General features: G+C 38.0%; 1 protein-coding gene across 1 annotated transcript in view; it reads left to right on the forward strand.

The window, feature by feature from the left end:
• The window catches only part of LOC135463706 (phosphatidylserine synthase 1-like), a 35,596-nt gene extending 29,646 nt beyond the window's left edge, over positions 1-5,950 (forward strand). The window contains exons 9-13 of the mRNA XM_064741107.1: positions 516-628; positions 1,442-1,507; positions 2,399-2,498; positions 4,192-4,248; positions 5,346-5,950. Of these exons, the coding sequence (XP_064597177.1) occupies positions 516-628; positions 1,442-1,507; positions 2,399-2,498; positions 4,192-4,248; positions 5,346-5,537 (528 nt within the window). The 3' untranslated portion in view covers positions 5,538-5,950. The remainder of the gene's footprint in view (positions 1-515; positions 629-1,441; positions 1,508-2,398; positions 2,499-4,191; positions 4,249-5,345) is intronic.
• Positions 5,951-10,545: the final 4,595 nt, after the last annotated feature.

Consider the following 10,545-nt stretch of genomic DNA (forward strand, 5'->3'; position numbering starts at 1 on the left):
TATTCACTGTACCCTGCAGGTATATTCACTGTTCACTGCAGGTATATTCACTGTACCCTACAGGTATATTCACCGTACCCTGCAGGTATATTCACTGTACACTGCAGGTATATTCACTGTACCCTACAGGTATATTCACCGTACCCTGCAGATATATTCACTGTACCCTGCAGGTATTTTTGGATGCTTATAATCAGACAACACAACCAATATGCCATACTTGTGAACATCAAAAGCACGCAGAGTTTATGATTGACGTGCCATGAAATGTTTTTTTTTTAATTGTAAAATTGTAAACTTGTTTATGTCCAAAAGTAAGAGGATTTATTCTTTCTAGAATGTAGTAGCATTTTTAAAATGTCACAAAAAATTAAAAATGTGAACCAGGGAGATCCGCTAGATTTAAAAAAAAAAGTTTGTGATGGAAAACAACTGCTTTCTTTCACATTGCTGTAGTTATTAGTTTATGTAAGCATAAATTTACATATACATGTATGGTTTTTGTCTGTTTACAGTTGGCAGAACTGAACACGTTTTTCCTGAAGCACATATTTATTATACCTGAGAGTCACACGCTGAATGTGATCCGTATTTTACTGATCGCGGGCACCTCCGCTCCGGCCATACGGTGAGTGAAACCAGTCAGCAGAGTTCTGCATACACTCTTCTCTCATCTACAGATACTGATATATTAGGTCTGTTTGTGAAAAAACAGATTTGTGAAAATTACGCTTTTGTAAAAGCATATGCCAGGAAAGTTTATATTTTGCGTCTATGGAAAGGTGTTTATAAAGATAATCATAATATCATTTCTCTGCAGTCCTCAGTTAATGTTTCAGTTCGTTGTTTTTTTTTTGTTTGTTGCAGTGGTGTTAATAAAAAATCTAGTTCTTTCTCTCATTATCACTCTTGTACAGAGGATGTTTTAAAGAATGTAGGATGTTAAATGTTAAAGAATGTAGGATGTTAAATGTTAATGAATGCAGGATGTTAAATGTTAATGAATGCAGGATGTTAAATGTTAAAGAATGTAGGATGTTAAATGTTAAAGAATGTAGGATGTTAAATGTTAATGAATGTAGGATGTTAAATGTTAATGAATGTAGGATGTTAAATGTTAAAGAATGTAGGATGTTAAATGTTAAAGAATGTAGGATGTTAAATGTTAATGAATGTAGGATGTTAAACTTCATTGAATCAGTCAATTGCCTATATTAGTTGATCTTTAACACCAATAAAGTCAATGAATTAAATCTTAGTATTCACCGACCATAACTTTTCAGTTTGTTGCACAAAGGCAGCATGTGTTAATGATGACTGTAGTCAGAATGAAAATCACAACGTTTTAAACGAGCAAAGCCAGGAATGTGCAAGGCGTGTGCAGTGTGAAATTCCTTCTTTATGTTCTCCCTTCATGTAACTCTCTCTGTTTTTCTTACAGACAGTATTATGGCTATGTGACAGATCCCCAATGTAGGAGAGTGGGCACACAGTGCTGGGTGTTTTGGTAAGATTACAGTGAACAGAATGTTAATCCAATGGCATTGGTGGTGCACTGCGCTTTGTGGGACAGGATACCATTTAATACAGGGGTCAAAATGTTTAGTCTTTCATTCAGTTTTAAAGATTGTAAAAAATTAAAATGAGTGCTTCTAGGTTAACGTCGTACTTAACAATTTTTCAGTCATATGATGACGAAGGAATAATTAGTGTGCATGTAATGTGCCTCCTTGTTGCAGGACGGATTTCCACCGCTCTTTTATCTAGTACTGCTTCACTGAGACGCCTCACCAAAGGAAAGTATTCCGCCCCGCCCGAGCCATTATACTGATACAGGTCAACCAGTTGTTGCACTATCCCCTTCATGCTGAACGCCAAGCGAGGAAGTTACAACTTCCTCTTTTAAAGTCTTAGGTGTGACTCGACACAGGATTGACCCAGGATCTGCGGCTCCCGAAGCGAACGCTCTACCAACTGTGCTATCGGGGCCGGTCAAAAAAATAAAATGAATTTATTGAATCATGCAAATATTCATAATTTCACACATATATTGATTGTTGTATTTTATGCACTTCGTTAAGGCGTCTGAGTGAAGCAGCACTAGAGAAAAGAGCGGTGGAAATCTGTCCTGCAACAAGGACATTACATACACTCTAAGGATTCCTTCGTCGTCACATGACTGAAAAATTGTTAAGTACAGCGTTAAACCCCAAGCACTCACTCACTCTCTGTCTGTCAGTCTAATTTTAACATTCCATCTTTTCACATCTGCCATTCATTTGTGGGATGTTACTGTGAATCTGAGTTCATTGTTATTTTTTTCCGTTGTGTTAGTTGTCTCTTTGTCACACTTACATCTAGTCGTTGACGTTAACATCCCTTTGTCTCTCTGTTTCAGTGCAATATCTATCATAGAAGCCATCATCTGTGTGAAGTTTGGGTTAGAGTTGTTCAAGCAGACAGAGGTTACGTACATTGTCATGTGGCTCTGGGTTAATGTAAGTACACCATCGATTTCGGGGGACCCTATGGGTCAAAGTCCGGAAAGCTGGGATCAAATCTGGGTAGGGTCATACCAAATACTTATAAAATGGCACTTGTTGTTGCCTTGCCTGGCATTTAGCACTGAGAGTTTAGAGCAAGGAAACATGACTGGTTGTCCTGGTGTCCATATAATGTGACTGGGTGGGGTGTCTTGTTTGGTGTCTTTGACATGATACTTTAGTGGCCGCATGGACAACAAGATACTTTATATGTACGCACAGCTAATGACTCCTCGTCCTGTGACTGGGAGCCTCCATGGACGACGAGGCTAACACGTCAGCCCGGCGTTATGACCCAGGAGCCTCCCACTTATGCAGTCGCTGTGGTTCAAGGACAGCTCATGCTTGCTTTGGGTACGTGGGAAGATCTGCCAGTCACCTGCAGATGATCATGGGTTTCCCTTGGCTCTGCCCGGTTTCCTGTTTTCTCCCACCATAATGTTGGCTGTCATCGTAGAAGTGAAATATTCTTGAGTACAGCTTTTATACTTGTCAAATAAAAAACTAAATAATGTGATGACTCAGCTGAGTGAAGTGTTGCAGGCTAAGGCCACACCAATACTATTTCGTGTTTTACCACGTTTACGGGAACTGATTGTTAAAAGTACCAAAATGAAATAAAAATAAAACTAAAATCCACCTTTTGATTTGTCCAGTCTTAATTGTATTTTTTGATTTTCCTGTTTTTCAACACTTTCTGTTCATGTAAATTTGTCATCAGCTGACAAAAGGGAAAATCACTAATATAGTCCACATTTTCCACAAATTTGATGATTTTGAAGCTTTAGTTTTAATTTGTTACCCTGTTTCTCCGTCAGTTGATTTAAAAACAGTGTTATGGCCATGAGTTAATAAACTCCGGTGTTGATATCCATAAAGCTGCCTATGTTCTTCTGTCACCTCCTAAATGCCTCTGACTGAAGCTACCCGTGTTCATCTGTCACCTCCTAAATGCCTCTGATTGAATCTGTCTGTGTTCTTCTGTCACCTCCTAAATGCCTCTGACTGAAGCTGCCTGTGTTCCTCTGTCACCTCCTAAATGCCTCTGACTGAAGCTACCCGTGTTCTTCTGTCACCTCCTAAATGCCTCTGACTGAAGCTGCCTGTGTTCTTCTGTCACCTCCTAAATGCCTCTGATTGAATCTGTCTGTGTTCTTCTGTCACCTCCTAAATGCCTCTGACTGAAGCTACCCGTGTTCTTCTGTCACCTCCTAAATGCCTCTGACTGAAGCTGCCTATGTTCTTCTGTCACCTCCTAAATGCCTCTGACTGAAGCTACCCGTTTTCTTCTGTCACCTCCTAAATGCCTCTGACTGAAGCTGCCTGTGTTCCTCTGTCACCTCCTAAATGCCTCTGACTGAAGCTACCCGTGTTCTTCTGTCACCTCCTAAATGCCTCTGACTGAAGCTGCCTGTGTTCCTCTGTCACCTCCTAAATGCCTCTAACTGAAGCTGTCTGTGTTCTTCTGTCACCTCCTAAATGCCTCTGATTGAAGCTGTCTGTGTTCCTCTGTCACCTCCTAAATGCCTCTGACTGAAGCTACCTGTGTTCTTCTGTCACCTCCTAAATGCCTCTGACTGAAGCTGCCTGTGTTCCTCTGTCACCTCCTAAATGCCTCTGACTGAAGCTGTCTGTGTTCTGTTTGCAGATGCTGAGCAGTGTAGTGTGTATCTACTTATGTGCCCTGATCGCTAAGAAATGGAAGGTTAGTGGTCAGCATTGGAAAGTAACGTAGCAATGGTAATTTAGATTTCCAATTAACAGTTTGCGACTCCATAATGTGAAAGACGGCAAATAGTGTTTGTTACATAGGTTCAAGGTGATGGAATATGGAAGAATGTAGTGTTTTGGTAACCCTTGAATTCCGCTACCAATTTGAGCGTTACTGTCAAAGGGAGATAACCTTGTCAGGGGACACATATGGCATCGGCTGCAGGATACGGGAATATTCATGTCCCCCACATGATTTGCTGTCCAATGAAAATAAGAGAATAATTTCTGATGCGTGATAATTAAATCATACAATATATCCCACTGCATTCACTATTCAAAACGTACTAGCTATGACATTTTCTGTCTTTGCTTCATGAAGAAACACAGACACACACAAGCAGAATACCAGTGGCTATGTAAAGTAATATTTAAGTGTTCAGTGTTACAATTCCAGTGTAGTAGTAAATAGAACATATATTCCTTTTTTTTTAAATTTTTTTTTTGACAGGGTAAGGGAAGCAGGATACTAAAATTCTGCAGTCCACATTTTGTGGTCTAATCAAAAAAGACCACAATAATACTTTCTTATTAAATATTCATGACCTTTTGCATGTGTGAATGTAGAGAATTTAACGTTCCCAAGTTTTTGCTTATGTCAGTAAAATTTACAAAAAGCAAAACCTTTTTTGACCATCCTTTAGTGTTGATATTTTGGTTTTGAATTTTTTCATTTATTCATTGTCCAGGGTAAAGTGTTAAGACTTTAGTGCACACTTTGATAGATTTAGCTTGAATGATGTTTTTCAAGTGAAGATAATTTCTGACATTTACCCTATTGTGTTAAAAATTACAAACTCTGTAATAGTATCTAATTCAAAAAAAAATTCCATGAACAATGGATGGCATTCAAATATTATAATCACATCATCTGAGATTTGAATTTATGTATGCTGGTTTTGAAAGTTGAGTGAGATTCATTGTAAATTGGTTTTAACAAACCAAGAACAGATTTTGACACTTTTAAAATAACCAAAAAAAGCCCATGATTTTTTAAAAAAAAATATTGGTAATGTCTTTGATTTATTGCAGTTGTTTGAGGAACTCATAGAGGAGGTTGTACCAAAAATCAAACAGAAAATCCATGAGAAGGCCAAAAGGTCACCAGTTCGTACAGCAAAATATGTTGTCAACGGCAATGCGGAGGAGATGAACAGAAGGTACAATTTGCGGCGACGTGAGATATCGATAGCGACAAAACTCGCAAATGGTCATCACTTGTGATGGGTGTAGGGCAGAAAACGAGTCCGTTTTGCGGTTGGCATGGTAACTACACATGCGGGATCAGTCTTGTACGTCTGATTATTAAGGTGTACAATTTATTCGCAGCACTTGGTGCTGAGCAGCAGTAAAAGTAATAGTCACCAGATAGCAAGGAGGAGTTATTTCCCCTTAGTATAGATGATATTAAGGACATACTTACATGTATACATTGAGATTTTCAGAATGGGCATATTTGTGATTGTGAAGGGTAGTTTGGTATGTGTAAAGTAGAGCATGAAACTTAAAAACAGAAAATATCAATCTTTCTTCCTGTATTTCACTTGAAATTTCGTCCATGACTATTTTCCTAAGTCACTCATATGCCTGATTTTTTTAGTGTTTTTGGAAGGTAGGATGATATCCTATTGGAAAACTGAGAGCTTCAACACCAAAATTGATGTTTTATGTCCATTATTTGTTTCTTTAAAATGCGTTTTTTTTTTTTTTTTTTTTGGTTTTTTTTTTTAGGGCAAAGCTTTAAGGCAAATTCAGTTGGTCTAGTCTTAATCAGGATATGTGTGTGTACATGTCGTCCTTGCACTGCTTTGTGTGCATCAGCCGTAGTATTGCATATGGCTCTCAGTTACAAAGACAGTCATTTTTTTCTCAGTGAATTTATTATTTTTGTTTTGGCAATATGTTACATTTTAGTATTGTTTGACATTTTAACACAATTTGATTGTCTACATGTCCACACAGGATTTTGTTAGTATTTAATACCTGAGAGTGAATGCTAGGCGTACACGTATATTTCTTGTGTTTGCAGTACCTCCTACTTTGTAGCTGCAGAAAAAAGGAGTATGGCTGGATGGGAGATGTAACCATTTCGTTTTTTTTGCACTTTATTTTCTTGATTCTCAGTCCAGAAGTAAAACAGAACGATTTTCTGAGGTCGTATATTTATTGTCTACGTCCTCACTTTTATCAACACTTGCATTCTCGAGAAGATGAAAGACATACCTGAATATTTAAGTGCCACTGACACAGATTTTAGAATACCAGAAGAACATTATTCCACATCAGATAAAATACTCCGGTTTTCATTGGACAGCTGGATGGGGGGGGGGGGGATATTATATTCCTTTGTCGTGCAGCCAAATCTGTGTTCATCTATTGACTGATGTTATCTTCCTTTTTTTTAAGCTATGAAAACAATGACATCGCTGAAGCGATTTGCTGATAGATAAGCCCTCTGTGCTTCGGTTATTCTGTGACGAGATATGGGAATATATGGTGTCAGTAACCCCATGTTACTGTTAATTAATCAATTACTGTCACATTTGGGGAAAAATGCATGCTGCTTAACAAGGATGCATAAAATGATGACGCATTCATGCATCATTCATATCTTGAACATATCCGCAATGTTGAGAAACTTCCCCATAGGTGAATGAACTGTTTGTAAATCCTTGCTGAAGTCCCATGTGCATGTAGAAAGAGGAATCGTTAGAGTGTACATGTCATTGTGCCAAATGATTTATTTGTTTGATTGGTGTTTCATGCAGTACTTAAGAATATTTCACTTATACGACGGAGGCCAGCATTATGATGGGAGGAAACTGGGCTCGGAAACCCGTGAACATCTGCAGGTTGCTGGCAGACCTTTCCACTTACGTGTGCCAAATGAAAAATGCCATTTGTTTTTTAGTAGTGTAGTTGTGCCTAGCCGTGTTCATTTCACAGTTCTGCATAAAACAATACATACAAGAACCACCTTAGTAATCTATATGTAGGAGTGAGTATGATTAGTCGTGGATGCCATAGAGTTAGTGTCATTTATCCACCCTTAAACCAACAGCCATTGTAAAAGTGAAAAATTCTTGAATATGGTGTTAAAAAACAATTGAATAAACAAATAAATAAATGAATAATAAAGATAACTATACAAGCCCTACTTTTACTTAACCACAAGTAGATATTAACACCTATGTTTAGAGTGTACAAGGGTTAGGTTTGTTGACTGTGAGAACAATAACAAGCTTCAGGGTTCTCGTGCATTTGTACACTACAGGGTACTGTTCTAATAGTAGTGTACAGGGCAGTAGAGTTCAGTGCCAGGCACTATAGAACACTACAGGGCACTGTTATAATAGTAGTGTACAGGGCAGTAGATTCCAGTGCTATGCACTATAGAACACTACAGGGCACTGTTATAATAGTAGTGTACAGGGCAGTAGATTCCAGTGCCAGGCACTATAGAACAATACAGGGCACTGTTATAATAGTAGTGTACCAGGCAGTAGAGTCCAGTGCCAGGCACTATAGAACAATACAGGATTCTATAGTACAGCACCAAAGTGTCGTCAGTAATGTGGTTCAGGTGGGTCGCCAGTTGGTCGCCAGCCAACACTTCAGACTTCATTCCATCTCAATATTTTGGAGCACACCCATCCCCAATCCACCATGTTCATGAATGAGCGTGCTGGTTTCCATGGTTACGTCTGAGTATACATAAATCCATGAATATATTTGCACCTACCAGTTTCTATGGTTACAGTTAAGCAGGCCCATATCCGTGTTTACGTTGAATGCACAACATTTAGCACCATCATTTTTCTATCACATTACTGTTCATTGTACCCTATTTCTTCTAAAATTTGGGACACCTGGTCTTCTCATTTTAGCCAATGTATGTGTAATTCTAGCAGGAATATTGGGTTTCTTGTTTCTCACGTGATTAGACCATCTAATGAACAACATGCTCGTGTCCTTACATTTCTAAAAGGCTTGTAAAGAAATGTAATATTGTATTTTCAACGCTACTAATATCTGTCCCAAATTTTTGAAGAATTAAGTTATGCATTAATTAGCCCTAACTTCCATAGATGAGATTCACTTGCACTCATCCTCGTATTTAAGTGCTTCCAAGCTTATCTTGCATACTTGAATATTTTCTTTCCAGTTTTTATTCAGTTATTTACTGGAAAAGTTAACCCCTGCTCAATTCTGGTATAGTTTAATTTCAGCTTGATATGTTATTTTTGACTATATTTACAACAGTTGACATCTATAAACTCAGTTGTATTGTTAAATTTTACTTTAAAGCCTGTAAAACTGCTAGTGTTACAAAGGCATGATACGAGTTTACTGGAAAGGGACAACCCCTATCGATGAGTATAGTACCATCAGTGAGTGTGGGCCCCTTGAGTGAATTTGCCCCTCTTCAGACAGTTTACTGTGCTTATCTGAGGAAGACCCCTTTTAGTGAGTATGGCCGACTTCATTGAATTTGAGTATAGGGTCCTTGATTTGTCGGATCCTGTCATTCATTTGTGGGGTCCTGTCATTGATTGTGGGGTTCTGTCATTGAGTGTGGGAGCTTCAATGATACCGGAAAGTCACACATCTCAGCGGTAAACTGTCATTCACAGAAAGTAACAGCTAACACAAGTTGCAAATTCAAAGGCTAATTCTAAACATTGGCGGTCATGCTTTCATTATCAGTTATGGTTCGTTTTACAAAGCCGTTGCAACGATACCAGGACAATTTATTGTACCTCGGTGATGTATCACTGTACAATATATATTTGTCATGGACAAATTGCGAATGGTTTACAAAATGGACCTTTCAAAGAAAAACCTCTAGTAGTCTTTGTTTGCAGTAAAAGCACTTTTTGTTTCAGTTTGAGAAGTTATTCTGCTGTATTAGTTTGTATTGTATCTCAGTTTGAGTATAGATTACCTGCTCACAGTGACAAAATCTCATCCACAATGCCCTCATATCATCTTACTCTATTGATTATTATTTCAGTTTAAATCTGTCTTGAACACCGAACAAAAGCTGTCACTGAAGTCTGATATTACAATCACATGTCTCTTTGATCTGTGCCATATACATATGTATATATATATACAAACATACATATTTGTTGTCATGGTTACCTCAATTCAGGTAGTTAGGAAAAGTCTCTGATATTAAGAAGGTATAAATAACACGAATACTGAGCTTGCACTAAACAAATGTCAGCGATTGTTTCGTCGTCATATGACTGAAAAATTGTTGAGTACGATGTTAAAACCCCAAGCGCTCATTCACTTAGTGATTGTTTTGTCGTCATATGACTGAAAAATTGTTGAGTACGACGTTAAAACTCCAAGCACTCACTCACTCAGCGATTGCTTCAGGTGTGAATTACCTTAAAGTGTCCAGCCCATAGACTCCAGTGCATATGTGTAGATGCTAAACATGTTCCCAGATTCATGTCATAATGCATGTTTGTTCGTTCAGTATGCAAGACAACATGTAAATGTACATGTCAGTGCGCTTTCAGATCTGTACTTCCCCAGCTATCTATGCTTATATTCAGAATCTACCTAGAGTACTGTATCAACCTTTGCTACAGGAAAATTTAACTCCATATGAATATGGATGTGTTTGTAAGCTGTTTAAGGTTTCAGTGTTGTGTGATCGCTTGCTTGTAATATGGAAACAGCTGTACTCTATTACTCAGATTTTAAATGTCATGTATATGTGCATCAAGTGCAGGATGTTGATGTTGATATAATGTATGAATATGTAGATGTTCACACCACTTCTCCACATGCTTTTCCTGTGACTATTTGTATGCTTTAAGACAATGCCTTACAGCCACACTCTGTGTGTAGGTCAAATTCACAGCATCATAAAAAAAAATTAAAAAAAAAAATAAACCACAGATTTGCAATGCTGTATCTATGACTTTTATCACGAAAAGTCTGTCTGCTCGAACTATGTCACCTTGTTAAAGTGAATGACAATGTTAAAATATTGATCTGAATGTCAACCTATTGACCAATCAGCTGACTTCATACAGCTTTTTGTCACCACTGCAGACACATGTATAAATAGTTATATCATAATTGTATAGTTCCATATGTTGTATAGCTACAGTATGTATGTAGTTCCTATCAGGCTGTGTTAGTGGGCTAATCAGTGTTTGGTATTATTAAGAATCCAAAGGCCAGTGGTTCAAATCCACTCTTGTCTCAC

Source organism: Liolophura sinensis, chromosome 3 (genome assembly GCF_032854445.1).
Source record: "Liolophura sinensis isolate JHLJ2023 chromosome 3, CUHK_Ljap_v2, whole genome shotgun sequence".
NCBI classification, from domain to species: domain Eukaryota; kingdom Metazoa; phylum Mollusca; class Polyplacophora; order Chitonida; family Chitonidae; genus Liolophura; species Liolophura sinensis.